This window comes from Nuphar pumila, chromosome 14 (genome assembly GCF_984573655.1).
Source record: "Nuphar pumila chromosome 14, dmNupPumi1.hap1.1, whole genome shotgun sequence".
NCBI lineage: Eukaryota > Viridiplantae > Streptophyta > Magnoliopsida > Nymphaeales > Nymphaeaceae > Nuphar > Nuphar pumila.
The window spans coordinates 2,807,535-2,823,834 of record NC_143262.1 but is presented as its reverse complement, the minus strand read 5'-3'; the positions used below and the strand labels follow the sequence as shown (position 1 = coordinate 2,823,834).

General features: G+C 39.1%; 2 protein-coding genes across 2 annotated transcripts; one reads left to right on the top strand and one right to left on the bottom strand.

The window, feature by feature from the left end:
• Positions 1-1,675: 1,675 nt before the first annotated feature.
• LOC149816077 (uncharacterized) lies at positions 1,676-2,995 on the top strand. The gene is made up of 2 exons (XM_089988178.1): positions 1,676-1,902; positions 2,725-2,995. Exons 1-2 carry the CDS (start codon positions 1,681-1,683, stop codon positions 2,809-2,811), a joined length of 309 nt encoding a protein of 102 aa, XP_089844304.1. The 5' UTR covers positions 1,676-1,680; the 3' UTR covers positions 2,812-2,995.
• A 4,899-nt stretch (positions 2,996-7,894) lies between these two features.
• LOC149816076 (uncharacterized) lies at positions 7,895-12,645 on the bottom strand. The gene is made up of 8 exons (XM_089987268.1): positions 11,338-12,645; positions 11,032-11,229; positions 10,865-10,951; positions 10,691-10,777; positions 10,509-10,604; positions 10,335-10,424; positions 8,755-10,250; positions 7,895-8,527 (listed from the first exon to the last, which is right to left on the bottom strand). The coding sequence occupies exons 1-7, from the start codon at positions 12,506-12,508 to the stop codon at positions 8,785-8,787; spliced, it is 3,195 nt and encodes a 1,064-aa protein (XP_089843394.1). The 5' UTR covers positions 12,509-12,645; the 3' UTR covers positions 7,895-8,527; positions 8,755-8,784.
• Between the last annotated feature and the right edge of the window lie 3,655 nt (positions 12,646-16,300).

Genomic DNA, 16,300 nt, shown 5'->3' with positions numbered 1-16,300 from the left:
AACTAGTGACGAGGAAGAATTCTCAAGCTAGTGAAAAAAATCTTATACTACAAACCTCTATTTAAATGCATTGTAATACTTGATGTGAGTTGTATTGCAATACTTGGTGTGAATGATTAAAAATTTTATTTCAATGTATTGTAATACTTGATACGAATGATTCGAATGCATTGTAATTTATCTGAATGTATTATAATTTATGCAATTAACGAATGATTTGAATTAGTGCAATACTTGATGTCAATGATTTGAATTATTTGAATGCATTGCAATGCTTGATGTGAATGACTTGAATGCATTGTAATACTTGATGTGAATTATTTGAATGTATTGTATGACATATGTTATTTGTTAGAATATGGTTCGTGGAGGTTATAGTGGTCGCTCATCCAGTAGTAGCCAGGCTCAACCTTCATCTTCACGGGCTCCTGTGATAGGTATATCATATAACTAATTAGATGCTTGATTAGTTCAAATGCACATTCTGAGAACTTGGTGTGTATTTTTTTACAGATGATGTTGCGCCTGTATACGACCCACCTACACCAGTTGATCGCACAAGTCAACAGCCAACACAGGAAACAGGGTCTTCACAGGCTGGCACAAGAAGACTCATTCGAATAGTGTATATCGATAATCGACCGTAAGTATTTTGTTTTCAATTATTGCATATCTTTTAAATATTTTATATTGATATTTACTGTGTAACAATTCATGTGCAGCACGAGGTTTGAGCCACAAGAAGTAGTACGGGAGATTAGGAATTCACTTCTTCAACATCTACCAGGACCAGTTGCTCAATGGAAAGAGTACCCAAAGGAGGTATTAGACAGATTGTGGTCCTCATTCATGGTATACAGTTGTTCCTCATAGTTAATGTGTTTCATATTTAATTTATTTAAGCAATGTCTACTAACTTTCTGAAAATATTTGTAGGCTTCGAATCGCTTTGCAACTACGGTGGAAGAAAATGATGCAAGGAAGGTGTGGCAGAAGGTGGCTGCCAATCGATTTGCAGACATGCTGCACACTATGAAGACTGCAGCAAAAAAAGCATCTGGCGTAGTAGATGATCCATTACTGTGGAAGGGCCATGGTCCTATTACTATCAGGAGAGATTACTGGGATGAAATGTGCGATATGTGGGCGGGAGATGCATTTAAAAATCGCTCTGCGAAGGCTTCACAAAATCGATCGAAGATGCCCGAAGCCCATCTACACACAGGTGGATCTAAGACATTTGGGAGCCACCTAAAGAAAATGGTAACTCATCAATATATAATATTAATTTTATAAGTATAGTTGCAAATTTGTGTACTAAATCTTTTGTCATTTAACTTCGCAGGAAGCAGAAAAAGGAGGCAGTGTACCATATAAGGATGTGTTTGTAGAAACACATAAACGGAAGACCACGGGAGTCTTCGTATCAGAGAAGGCGAGAACGACAACGGTATGTATTAATTCTATTAATAATCATTGCAATATATATGCAAGTCATCATAATGTTATCATTAATTATTAATGAATACTTTAAACATTATTTTGTAGGAGGCATATGAGCAACAAATGGTAGAGCGATATGGTGAAGACGCTACTCAGCATCCATCATTTGATCCTACAGCATGGGTGACTGCAGCAGGTGAACCCAAAAAAGGTCGCGTGTTCGGGTTTGGGAGTAATATGAACACTTCACCAGTTATTGGTTCTTCCAGTTACGGCTCACCAACTTCTTGCGCCGACATAAGCTCCAAGCAGCCGACTATTCTTTCCGGTGATGATGTACGCGAGATCATTAATGAATCACTGAATAACTACTTCCAATACACCGTCGCCCCCTTTCTCCGAAATGAGATCAAGGCCGCTGTTCAGGATAGGGGATCTTCGATTCCAGGTCCCTCTCAGGTATAATCACATATATAGTTTTTTTGACTATCTTAAAGCACATCTGAGCATGGTAGAATCACATATAGAGTTTTTCTAGATGCCTTAGAACACATATGAACATGCTATAATCACATATTCAATTTTTTTACTGCCTTAGCACACATATGAGCATGATAGAATCACATATATATATATTTAACTTTTTGTCTGTCTTAGAGCACATATGAGCATGATAGAATCACATATAAAGTTTTTTTGATTGCATTAGAACACATAAGCATGCTATAATCACATATTCAGTTTTTTTACTGCCTAAGAACACATATGAGCATATTATAATCACATATTCTGTTTTTTGACTGCCTTAGCACACATATGAACATGCTATAATAACATATAGAGTTTTTTAACTGCCTTAGAACACATATGAACATGTTATATATCATTTATGATAGAATCACATATAAAATTTTTGGCTTTGCCTGCCTTAGAGCACATATGAGCATGCTATATTCACATATTCAATTTTTTTACTGCCTTAGCACACATACGAGCATGATCGAATCACATATATAGTTTTTTGCTTGCCTTAAAGCACATCTGAGCATGGTAGAATCACATATAGAGTTTTTTTATATGCCTTAGAACACATATGAACATGCTATAATCACATATTCAATTTTTTGACTGCCTTAGCACACATATGAGCATGATAGAATCACATATAGAGTTTTTTTATTGCCTTAGATCACACATGAGCACATGATAGAATCACATATAGTGTGTAATTTATTTCATTATATTTTGTTTATCAATACTGACTGTTCTTTTCTTGTGTAGGCTGCTAGCGATAATCAGGGTAGTGGAGCTGAAGGGACAGATAAAGACAATGAACAAGAAGACGCACAAAATCTTGGCGATGATTAGAGGACTGTGTTGAAGAAGTTCTATTTTTTTTATTTTTCCTAATTGTAATTGTTGAATTGTAAATAATTAAACTTTTTAGTTTTAAGGTGGAACGATTAATTATTATAGATACTTGTTATATGAATTTTTTTTTGTGGTTTGTTTTTTATTTACAGGAAATATAAATTGTACAGGAAATATAAATTGTACAGTTCTCCGTAATTAATTTTTAAATAAATTTTTTTTGATTTTTTTTCGTTTTTGCGACGGATTAGCGACGGATGATTCCGTCGCTATTCATATTAATCTAGCGACGGCTTAGCGACGGAATTAAATCCGTCGCCACGCCGTGGTCGCCGTTTAGTACCGGCGGATTGGCGACGGAATATAGCGCTCGTTATTCCGTCGCAATTAGCGACGGACTTGGCGACGGAATAATTCCGTCGCCAGTTAGCGTCGAAATATTCGCGACGTAAGCATACTGTCGCCGCGTTGTCGCTAATCCGTCGCTAACATGGTTAGCGACGGATTAGCGACGAAAGGTGGTCGTCGCTAATCTACTGCTCTGTTGTAGTGGTGGAGACCTTGTCCCCCGCCCCGCCCCGCCCCGCCCCGCCCCGCCCCGCCCCACTGCCATCCCTACTTATTGCCTCTATTTGGCCTATCACATCATTTATTAGCGTGGTGTGTGTGCCCAGGTGTATACTTTATGTTGTATGCGGTACTCGGTGATGATGTCATTGCAGAGAGGCAGGCAGGGGGTGTAAGAAGGCTCTTGGGAGGTTAGGGGTTAATAAAAGTATGCAAAAATACTTGATCTTTCAATCTAGTGTTGATCCGAATCTGACCCTAATCCGAAAGTAATCTGATTGAACAAGTCCAAATCCGCTCCAAAATGTATATTCAGGTCTTAAAGGATCCATATTCTGATAAAAAAAAAACCAGACTCGAATAGAATATCAAATAGGTTTGCAGTCCTGTTCTCTTTTCATGTGCATGACTTTTTTATGTTGCACTCTATGCAAGAGAAAAGACCATCTTCCTTTACTGATCATAATATTTCCATTTATAGAAGCTTACAAAAGATTTGGAGAGGGTTAAGTGATCTGTTTGCAGTAGTTGAAGCATGTACTTGGATTCCTATTGAAAATGTGTTATGAGATCTTGTTCTCTAATGACTTTATATATTCTAAAATGTCAAACTATATATAGAAGTAGCTAGATGTAACATTTTATGTTCAACAAAGTCTTCTTTTACGAGAATCAAAATCACCATATATATTTCAGACTCAGATTTCTTACATCTCCTGATTTTATTGGATGCATACTTGGATTTGGACCAATTGCACAAAATTTGAATTCGGATTTGGATGAGGCAGAATCTGGGTCATATTCAATCCGCTTGTAGCACTACAAGGCAACTCACATTTGCAATCAGCAGAATGTGCTAAGACTATCCCGCAATGCAGACACCATTTCCCACCCCCTCCAACACCCTTTCACCAACTTCCAAGCTTGTGCATCCATGGAACAGCAAATCCTGCATCTTACCAACGGTGTCCCGTTGTCTGGTAGGAGCAGCGAGTGGACGTTACCTTGTGTTGGGACGTTGCAAGTTCAAATCCCAATGGTATGGTTGTATAACTGGTGGGGGGTCTGCCTAACCCAGCTTGCCTGTACTCTTAATCTTGAAATAAATTTGATGAGGTACCTCTTGATACCACTGGTAAATGACCAAGCATTGGTAAATTGGTTTGGTTATGAGCCGGTTCATGCTTGTAAAATAAGCTCATATAGTTGGATATGAGTTTACTATACTAGATCGAACAAGGCATGCTCGGCTCCACTTGGCTCAATATCATAGTACAGATTCGGCCTCTGAAAATTTTGATATTCCTTTCAATTTCTCATGGAACGAAGGGCATTGTTATTTGTTATTTGGGCATATCATTCAAACGCAGATGTAACTCCACACTTAAAAGCTGAGGGATGAAGGCATGCCCTTTGAAACACAACTTGGCAATTTCTTAGAGAAAATGACCACATTTATCGTGAAATAGTTTGAATTTTCCATCACATCAAACATTATACAAAATTTAAGGTAAAAAAGCAAATAAAAAATATTGTTGCCCTTTTTTGCTGTACAAGATTTCCCATCTTGCTAAAATCACAATTAGCAGCCAACTTATAAGGGGTTTGTTATTTTGCCATCAAACATTTGGTGTTTTCCTAATCGCTTACACCTAAGTTTGGCTTGTTCAAGTTGGCTTATTTTAGCTCAGAAGGGTTCTGTACCCCTGGCTAGGTGGGTCAGCTTACGGTGTTTAAGCTGAAAGACATCAACGATTTGGTACAGGGGTGCGCATCACTTGTCATATATAAGGCCTAGGGGTTTTAACCAATGCTGTCAATATCGGTACGTATCGGCCCTGTATGGTTTGGGGAACGATGCAGGTGAATCGGCCCATATCAATACTCAAGTGAATCATTCTGAATCAGCTAAAAAAATAATTAAAAATATTATATGTATAAATCAGAATGCGACACAGGCTAAAGCTATTAAAATAATTTTAAGTATTTTTTTACATTTATTAAAAAAGCCGACTCAGGAGTGAAACATATGGATTTTCTGCCGATACCATAAGTATGGGCCGTTAAGCATCGATATCGATACTGATACAGCACGGTGCCATTTTCTTCTAGCTCCACCACCTGAACTAGTTTTCTCATCACTAGATATCAAAACAAAAGCTGCATTATTTCTGCAAACTATCAGCTTAAGCCAGAGCCTAAGTAGCTCATCACAATTAAACATCCAAGAAGCCCGAGCGAGTTTTATTGACAAAACGTTTTTCTATGACAGAGAGAGAAATTGACTCACGTTTTCTTGTATTTAAGTGTGTGCATCAACCAATATAAGCTAATTGTTCACTCATCTAGTATGAGCGAGTTGTGAAATGTCACCAAAGTTGACTGAACATCAGTTCGAAACCCACGGAAGGTGTCTTTCGGCATACAGTGATGTAATCACCAGTGGGCAGGGGGGTTCTTACCAGCTGAAGGCCTAGCAATGTGCAGTCGATGATGGATTTTTCCCTTGGCCATGCTAAAAAATATTTTATGTTTAGGTCCAAACTTTCGAGATAGAAGTGAAGCAACCCGCTCGAGATAGAAGCTTGGGAGCAGCAGTGATCTTAATTGACAGAGAGATGTTCTTTGTTCTGGTTAGGCTGGCATTAAGCGGAATCAATGCCCTGGACTAGACAAAACAGAGGAAAGAATAAACCAACAGAAAATGATCATATTGTCTTTATAAAAATAGCACATTTTTTTAAAATAACTCACAATTTGCCAAAATCCTCTCCATGTCCAAAATTTTGATTCTTGACTTTTTTAGATTATTTTTACTCTTCGCGTTGCATGTGAATCTCTTACATTTGCATATATATATATATATATATATATATATATATATATATATATATATATATATATATATATATATATATATATATATATATATATATATATATATATATATATATATATAGAGAGAGAGAGAGAGAGAGAGAGAGAGCTGCTTGACTTATTATGTCCTTGATGAAACTTGATCGTGCTGACCATCCATCATGCACGGATGGACAATCAGCATGAAAAAAAAACAGTAAAAAAATTGCAAAATGTACAAAAAAAGACCTTAAGCGGTTTTGAAGTGCCGCTAAAGGTCCCATTTTTGCTCAAACTTTTAGTAGCACTCAAAACCACTGCTAAAGGTCATGGGGATGCGCCTGGTATTTTTTTTTTGTTTTTGTGCATTTTTTAGTGTTTCTGCACAAAAACCACCACGCATATCAAGTTTGTTATCAAATACGAATGGATCAAGCACCTATTCACTATATATATATAATTAGAATATGGGAGTTGAAATATGAAAACCAATGTGTGAACCAGAGATTTTTTGTTATTTTCTCTAGAATCTAAACATAAGGATGTGATCTCCATAAGAACCCACTATTGAATCATCCAATTTTGAAATACAAACGAGATTTTTTTTAAGGCTTTAAAATCAACGGCTCATAATCTTCATAAATATTCAAGCATTCAAAAATCACATTTTTTCATAGAAAATACATGATCCAATGGTTGATTCTCCTAGCAAATTCACAATCCCAATCACATCCACAAGGTTGGACTTGCAAAAAAAGTGTTGAAAATAATCATATTTCTACTTCTCGTATGTTTGTGTGAGGCGTTTCCGAATACACGCTATTTTACATTTTACAAAGACAGTAAGGTTATTTTCCGATAAACCAAAGGTCAATAACGAGGCTTTTCCTGTTTAGCCTACCCTTCGTCAGTTGTACAGCTCGCAAACTGAAGCCTCGGAGGCACGACCTTTTGAAAACTGGCTTTCATGACACGAGATTAAAATATTATGTTTTGTGCTGAAGGACTCCCCATGTTTCCACAAACCGTTGATAGAAAGAAACCGTTAGGCTAGCTAGCCAAAAGGACAATGAGCAATTCAACTTCTGACTTTGACATTCTCCACTTTCAAAAGTCCTATTCCTTCCCTATGTCCAACTTCATCAACCATTGATACCCACAACCCAAGTGAATCGTGTGAAAGAAAATTCTGAAAAAAAATTCTCAACGAGCATTCAGTTGGTATTTACTTCACTTCGAAGAAAAAAAAAATCAATGGAGAGTGGACAATGGAGGATAAGGCTAAAATTGATGGTGATCGCCCACAAAACCCATTTTTGGACCATGTATTATTGTTCAGGCCAAAAGCATACGTCCCCACCCCCCAGCTCATACCTCTGTTATGACCAATGAATCAAACCAGTGTTACAGCAACATCTAGATGACACTGTATCCAACAAAGCACCAATCCATTGTATTGATGCTATGATGAGGCTTACTTTGGTTTTGTTGTCTTAATAGTGACCAACCAGTTATGATCTGAAGGGACCATATGCATGACACTCCCACCACTACACAACAACCAAACTTTTTGTTGGTTGATAGGGATATATGGGTATAAATCACTTTTGAGACAAAATAGTAATGAAGGGTTTAGCCATACAGACAACCACCACACTGTTAAACAAAATGAATGAAATTGTTTTACAGTAGATGGCGCACACAGATGCTTCCAAACATACAAACTATCAATCTGCTTAGGCTTCCCCCAAGGAGAAAAGTTGTCAGCAGAGCAATCCAAGGAGCCAGGTTATGAAAAAAACAACACTATACAAAAGAACCGAAACCAACATCAAGAGGAAATTCCCTCTCTCCTCTTTTTACACTCAAAAAACTCTAGGACTAGAAAGAACAATAAAGAAATCTAAAGGCTACCTATTTGGTCTTGATTATATAACCTGACACTGGAAATCTTTGGTAGTGCTTCCAGTTTTGAAGCCAGGATTCCACCAAGTTAGAGACAGATTGGATGGCCTAACCAATCCCCCCATGCCTCAATTCACCTTTCACCTTGAAAGGTGGGTGGGTCCCCACTAGAAAACCCAACAAAAACTCGGGTCCAGAAGAAATAAAAGAAAATATCTGGTAACAAACAGGTAGAACTGACATTGAGAGGAGGGAGGAAAGATCAACTCTTTGAGGCATCATCAGGGAGATGTCCCTTAATCTAAACCTCACCTTCCCTTTCTTGCTACTCTACCAACCAATCAGGCATTGGGAGTTACTTCATACTTCTGTACTTCTCACCAACCTGCATCAATCAACACAAACAAAAATTATCAAATAACTGAAGCCATCTTAATATGAGAAAATTTGATTCACACATACATGAATTCATGTTCTGCCATTTCCATTATGGTTGCAAAATAAAACTATGCTACTGTATACCATGATAATATAAATGAATTTTCTAAATATATGTCAGAACTTTCTTTCAATATATATATATAATGTCAGAGCTAAGAAAGAGGGTCATACCAATATATAGACTTGAGACATTGCTTGGATTCAAGGCATAGGGTGGCCGAGATTTCGTGCTCTTAGTTCAACCTCTCTTAGATCACGCAAATGTTGTAGTATCTCTTGAAGCAGGCCCATACCCTTGTCTCCCTTCTTGAGAGAGTTGATACTGTGCTTTAAAAACTCCCGGTCTGCTTCAAGTGCTTGCAATCTCTCGTACACTTGTTCTACCTCCTCTTCAATGGCTACATGTTTACTAAGCTGCATCCCTGAGTGAGAGAAACCTGCTTCTTCTTGTTCTTCGTTTCTATTTTCACCGCTTATGGCATCGAATAGTGGAAGTAGTCTCTTTGGTTTAGGACCGTTGTGTTTCCTTTCAGTAGGACGCTTCCCATTGCAGTCTAGGTGATCAGGGGTGCCATTCACAACCAAATCTGCATCTTCAGCACACAATTCATCTTTGTCATTAGTCTCTGCGTGATTCACTTCTTCTAGATTTTCATTTCCAATAGTAGTCTGGAGGGATTCTTCGGGAACTGCCACTCCGAAATTATCAATAATGTGTTTTGGTGCAGTGCTTTCTTCATCAGACAATGTAAAAAGCTTCTCTTCTAATGACTTCAGCTGCTCTAAAATCGAAAGTCTTTCCTCCTCAAAATCAGCAAGAGACTCATCCAGAGTGGTCAGCTCTTTGGTGTTTTCATTGCCATTGCTTGAAACCAGAACTGCTTCAGCAGGGGTGTTCTGGTTGCTCTCCAGAATGCCATCCGTGCTGTCATCCCCATCATTAAAATCCATAGAGAGTTCATCGCTACCCGCTCCAGTAGAAGATGCAGGTGACATCAAATTCCTCCCAACTTGATGATCCAAGACCTGCCCAGCACCATTTTCACTAGCCTTCATCTGCCTCATCCTCTTCTCTCTAGCTTCATAATGCAGTACCTTCTTCCGGTACAACTCCAATTCCCTCTCAATCTCTTGCTTCTCTTTCTCCCTCTTAACCATGATCTCGTTCATAAGCTGCAACGCTTCTTGGTCATACTCGGATTGCTCCTCCATCATCCTCTGGTATTGAAGCGCTTCCATTTGCATTGCAGCCTTCTCCTCTTGCAAGCGCGTAATCATAGCCATAGTCTGGTTAGCCGCAATAGCGGAAGCACTCCTTTCTTCTTCTAGCTCTGCATATAGAGCACCAAGAGCCATGCGTTCCCCTTTGAGAACTGCCTTTAATCGCTCAATCACCACAGCTTCACCACCTTCAATTTCGCTTATCACACTTCCATCGAAAGACTCAGTTCCTGAGTCTTTCCTCTCAATCAACCTTTTTTGCAGAGTGTGGATGCCTTCTATGTAAGTTGGCGTCTCAGGTGCTTTCTCTTCCTCAATCTCATTAAATTCAGCATTGAGAGAGAAGTGTTTCATTCTTTCCTCCATCTTCTCAATCACACCTAATGTCTCAGATGCAGAGAAGCCATCTACTTCATCCATGCTTGATTCTTTTGCTTGTTCTAGCCCTGTTATTTGGAAAACAAGATCAAATTTTCATCTTACACAAAGTGAAAAAAGAAAATAGTTGGTAGAGCAGAATCTCCATATACCGTGATCTTCCTGAGCGAGTGAAACTTTGCAAATATCCTTTTGTGCATCATCCTTATCATCAACGGTTGATTCTTTTCTTTGTTCTAGCCCTGTTTATTTGGAAAACTGGATGAGATTTTCACCTTTTAGAAGGGGAAAGAAGAAAATAGTTGGTAGAGCAGAAGCCAATATACCTCGATTTTCCTCAGCGAGCAAAACAGTACAAGCAACGTCCTTCTGTGCATCACCGTTGTCATCATCGACTATTGATTCTTTCGTTTGTTCTAGCCCTGTTTATTTGGAAAATTGGATCAGATTTTCATCTTTCAGAAAGGGAAAAAAAGAAAATAATTCGTCGAAGAGAAACCCCATATACCTTGAACTTCCTCAGCTTTGCAAACAACATCCTTTTGCCCATCATCATTATCATCATCAATGCTTGAACCTTTTGTTTGCTCTAGCCCTGTTTATTCAGAAAACTGGATCAGATTTTCATCTTTCAGAAAGGGGAAAAAAAGAAAATAATTCGTAGAAGAGAAACCCCATATACCTTGATCTTCCTCAGCTTTGCAAACAACATCCTTTTGCCCATCATCATTGTCATCATCAACGCTAGAACCTTTTGTTTGCTCTAGCCCTGTTTATTCAGAAAACTTGATCAGATTTTCATCTTTCAGAAAGAAACAAAAAAATTGGTAGAAGAGAAACCCCATATACCTTGATCTTCCTCAGCTTGTAAAACATTACAAACAATATCCTTTTGTGCATCACCACTATCATCATCGTCTAAGGATGTAGATAAAGGAATCACTTCACATCCTCGGAACCGATCCACAGGTTCCTCATGGATGACCCCTTCATCAATAAAGCTCACGGATTTTTCTTGGATATCAATAACTTCTTTGGTTTCTGGTGCTGTTTGAATCAACAAATTGCCAACTTTAATCACACCAAACCTACAGAAATGCAAAATACAGTAGACTAGGCTTGTGTACTCAAGAATTTATGGTCTCTTTTGCTTACCGGTAATTTGATCATCGGCCGGTGACGCTCGAGTCGATTCTTCCCCTTCACGATCACCGTCATTTTGATCAGCAATAGCCACACCACCCGATTCATCGTTCGTACCAACTGCCTGTGGATGCAATGGTTGTGAATCCTCATTGTTCCTCAAGCAAGACGGTCTAGAATTCTTGGCAACAGGGATTTTTAAATCCAAAACTAATAAATAGTCACGAGAATACGCTGTCGATTCATTCCCCAACTGTGTGCTCTGGAAATTAACATCAAGTTCGTCCAGCAGATGCAAATGACCATCATCCGATTCCTTGATTCCCTTTCCCTTATCCTTCAACACGTTCTGTTCTGTGATGGAATCCATCAATGCCAGAGGAATTACACGGTTATAATCATCACAACAATCCTTCAAACTCGTACCCATAACATCACAAGAAGAATCATCGATAGCAGAAACCACGACGCTACCTTTTGTTGCTCTGTCCAATGACTCATCAACCACCTCCACTTCCTCCTCCCTCACCACCACCTCCACCACCACTTCCTCCCTCTCCTCCTCTTCACCACCATCATCTTTAAATTCTTCTTCTTCTTCTTCTTCTTCTTCTTCTTCTTCTTCTTCTTCTTCTTCTTCTTCACCAACCAAAGTCCCCTTGGTGGTGAAATCCAAAACGTCCCACGATGGCTGAAACAACCCATTCTTCAATAAATACTTCGAGTAGAACCCATCGTTCAAGCCAACACCACAACAAGAACACTTTAATTCCCTGTCATCACCAACATCGATCTGGGTGACCAGAGAGACGCAAGCGATCAGGCTCCCCTGCGAGCACCGTCGCTCCAGGGAGCAATCCTCGCACGTCTGACAAGCCTCCACCAGCCTCGCGTGATTCAGGCAGTACCCCAACCTGGAGATCTCCTTGGCATGGGCCTCACAGAGAGCGTCGACATAGGAGCCTCCCTCCTTACCGGGCTCGAACACATGGTCGACTCTGGAGCACAACGGGCACGGCGGTTTGAGGCCAAAGTAGGCAGCGAACTTCCCGATGAGATAAGCGAAGAGAGAGTTGAGGAGGAGGAGGAGTATTAAAACCCATTCGAGGATGGTATAGACCAGAATCACTGCAATTCTTGAAGTGTTTCCCTGTAACATGGTCGCAAACTTGTTGCCAGCCATTGATTATTGTTCTGTAACTATTTACACGAGAGAGAGAGTAATTAGAGTGGCAGCCAGGGACCAAAGAAAGATGGAACGAATCAGACAACGGAATATGTACAATCTTTGACAGAACAAACAAGAAACCAGAGAGAGAGCAGTTCGTTGGTTAGGGAGAGAGTGTCGGTGAAGAAGAAGAATTAAAGCGGGGGCAGCCGAGGACCAAAGAAAGATGAGACAGCCGAATTTCTACAAATCTTTTTTTTTTAAAGGCAAGCAGAAGTTAAGCAGACCCCTACCAGATACCTCTTAAGAGGTTAAGCCCCCATGTAGCAGAGGGATTCGAACCTGGTCCTTCAGCTTGGCACAGGACCCTGCTTACCACAAGGATTAATCTCAAAAACTAAAAACTATGTTTTTGATTATTCAGTCTACGATTCGGATAATGGTCCCGTACAGTATCGTTTTATCCAATCCTTGGTGATAAAGGGTGTCGATGTGTGGGGTTTGACCCAGACCCAACTGCACCTTATCCTATAGGGTTAGGGTTGGGTGATAAATAAGAAGGTCCGATTAGAATCTAGGTTGGACCTTTATTAATATATAAAGCTGGAGTCCTTGTGAAATTTCATACTAGACCCGAGCCCAACCCTCGACTAAGATCCATAAATTTTCAATGTAAAAAAAAGATACAAAATATTATTTTACCACGTATCATCCGGATCTGATTCACGGAGTCCTTATAGGATTCATGTACGGTTTCTCTTATGGTGAGTCCGATTAGAACCGGGTCTGAACCCAGTACCATAATCTAAAATCAGGTCTGGGTTTGGTTTCACTTAGGACCAAACAAAACCTGACCTGCTGACACCCCTGGTTGGTGACTTTGGTGGCTACCAGCCAAGAGTGATCTGAAGAATGATGAAACAACTCAAAGGAGCCGGTTCGATTAAAATAGAATATGGTGGAATCAGCTGCCCCGTGCTAAGGAATGATGAAACAGCTCAAAGGAGCCATGATCCGGTTCGATTAAAATAGAAAATGGTCGAATCAACTGTCCCTTGCTAAGGAATCATAAAAAATAATGAACCAGGTTGGTCGCAGTCCAGCATGTTAATTTATCTCCTCGATTCACTCAATCTCTTTCTTTCACTCTTTGAGATGTCTGTATGGTAGATTTATTCAATGCATGCCCAACTGATTATTCAATGAATGAGCCGAATATGAATAATGAGTGTTTGGCCCAGATGGGTTTAGATAGGATGATAAATATATTTTACAGATATTTTATACGAGGATGGCTGATTAAAGTGTTTGGTTTGCATGCAATAATAAGTTTAGAGTTCAAATCCTATTGCTTACACCTTTGAAACATTGGTTCATTTGGCTCGTTTACCAATTGTTGGTGGTGCATTAGGTGCACCACACGCAACTAATTAAGCAATGGTTGTGGTTCACATCTAGATTAGGAGATGGGAAAATAAAAATGAGAGAGAGAGAAAAGTATAAATGGAAGGCGATGAGACCGATGGATAGGAAAGAGAAGCTGGAAAAAGCATAAAGTCTTAGAACTGCCCCTTTTCTTCCCTGGGTGGGAATCCTTTTCCTCCTCCTCTTATTCACTTTTTGCTTTTTTATTCAGCTTTTGCTTCCCCACTTTACCTTTCAAACCCGCTTTAACGAATCAGACATCAACTCAACAATAATAACTAGGGGTGTGGATGAGCCTGGTTTACTCGGACCTGACCTGAACCAAACCTTATAGGGTCCAGGTATGGTGATAAATAAGAAGATCTGATTAAGACTCGGGTCCGAACCTGAAGGTCCGATTAATATATGGAAAGAGGTATAGTTTATGAAATTTTATACCAGACCCGGACCATACCCAAGTTTCGATTAAGACCCATAATTTTTCAATGTAAAAATGATAAAAATATGGTTTTACAGGGTATGGTCTGGGTTTGGTTCATGTAGTTTTTATCGGGTTCGGGTATGATTTTTCTTATAGTGGAACCGATTAGATTTGTGTTTGGACCCAAAATCACACCTGAAAATCTGGTCCAAATCTGGTTTCACCTGGGTCCGAACCAAACCCGACTCGTTGACACCCCTAATAATAACTAAAAGAAGGAAAAGAAAGAAGATTGAGTATTTTATATTTGCAGTACTTTAATATGTAAGAGAAAAAGCTATGAACAAAAATCGAAATTGGACAACAATTCCCTCTTTGTTTTCTCAATTTTATTAAAAAAAAATTGCACGGCCCACTTATTTGTGTGCATTATAAAAATTAAATTTTTTATTAGCTCAATAAACAACGAAGGAATATTAACTTAGCCTTAAGCATGCTATTATTTTCATGTTTTTGTTTATAGAGCTGTCAATGGGCCTGGCCTGACTAAGATCTGGCCCATCCACAGCTTGCTTTTGTTTTACAAAGTCAGATCATACATTAACTGAGACGATACTGTAGGATCCAAGTTGAATCTGGATCTATAGCCAAACCCATTTTTCAGAAGTTGGATATTGGATGAGGTCAAGCGTGACCAACCATATCCATCAGTTTCATCCCTATAGCTCAAGCATATCAGACATAATACTGATTGATCTGGAATCCGAATAATCTTGACATATAAATGTTTCCACTGGTTGTTTAACCAAAATTGATTGGATCCAAATGAGGTGCCAAGCAGGTGTTCAAGGGGTCTCAGCCAATGTCTTAGTCCAGATCTTGTCAGCTTCTAACACAACAAGAAGACAGAAAGTTAGGGTATTATTACTCATTTACTGTCCTTTTGTCCATTTCAGGCATGATGTATTTACTTGATTCAATCAGGAGAAGGAAACAACAGATTTTCACCATTTTTTGTTGGACCTGGCCCTGTGGTGCTGGATCCCAACTTGGAAGCTATATATGTCACAAGGACACAGTAAGCAGATCCCATGTCTAGGAGGCGTGACACGACACGTCGACATGCCACGTGAAGTGTTATGAAACATCCAATAATTTTTAATGTGTTTAATAATATTGTTAATAATAAATGGACTTTCACATATTAGAATATCAAAGATAAATATTGTTTTATCAACTAAAAAAACAAAAGAAAACATGTCCTTGTGTCCTAACTCTCAAAAACTGTGTATTCATGTCTTCAACTAGTGTCCTGTCTCCATCCATGTCTGTGTCATTGTGACATAGTCTAGATCTAACCCTGAAGTCTGAACTGGTTAAATCCTAAAGCTCAATCCAGATCTTGGGTTCGGGCTAAACATGGATCTGACCTGTTTGTTGCCGCAGGTCCGTCATATGACCCAAATTTGTGTTCTGCATTATTAATCAACCTGTTCAAACTCATGAACATAAAAACTGAATTTTAAGCTTTAAATTTTAAACTCCCCTACGCTTAATCGCTGTTTCAAAAGCTGGTTAAATTCATTATAAGAAACACAATGCAGCTTTACCAACGGGGCTCCTTTTGTCTGGTAGGAGCAGCTAGTGCACGTCACCTTGTATTAGGACGTTGCAAGTTCAAATCCTAATTGTATCGTTTTATAACTGGTAGGGGGTCAGTCTAACCCCACCCCAGCTTGCCTTTCCAAAAAAAAAAAACACAATGCAGCTTTCTTTAAAGTTTAATGGAAAGAGGGCACATAGGCAAACTCTTGCTGATCATCAAGAGCCTCAACGTTCCAGATGAACGCAGGATAATGATCCATCTCTGCCTTACATTTTTCTTAATGATATTTATTTTTTATGATAAAGTAAAAGCAGGCTGTGGCTCCTACCACGTGAGAAAAGCTCGAGCAAGCCAT

Excerpts from the sequence above, each read along its gene's own strand:
- LOC149816076 (XM_089987268.1), bottom strand. The coding sequence starts at position 12,508 with ATGGCTGGCAACAAGTTTGCGACCATGTTACAGGGAAACACTTCAAGA. Across the intron at positions 10,425-10,508 it reads GCTCGCTGAGGAAAATCGAG|GGCTAGAACAAAGAAAAGAA; the intron begins GTATATTGGCTT and ends CCAAATAAACAG. Across the intron at positions 10,251-10,334 it reads ACTCGCTCAGGAAGATCACG|GGCTAGAACAAGCAAAAGAA; the intron begins GTATATGGAGAT and ends TCCAAATAACAG.
- LOC149816077 (XM_089988178.1), top strand. The coding sequence starts at position 1,681 with ATGAACACTTCACCAGTTATTGGTTCTTCCAGTTACGGCTCACCAACT. Across the intron at positions 1,903-2,724 it reads CGATTCCAGGTCCCTCTCAG|GCTGCTAGCGATAATCAGGG; the intron begins GTATAATCACAT and ends TTTCTTGTGTAG.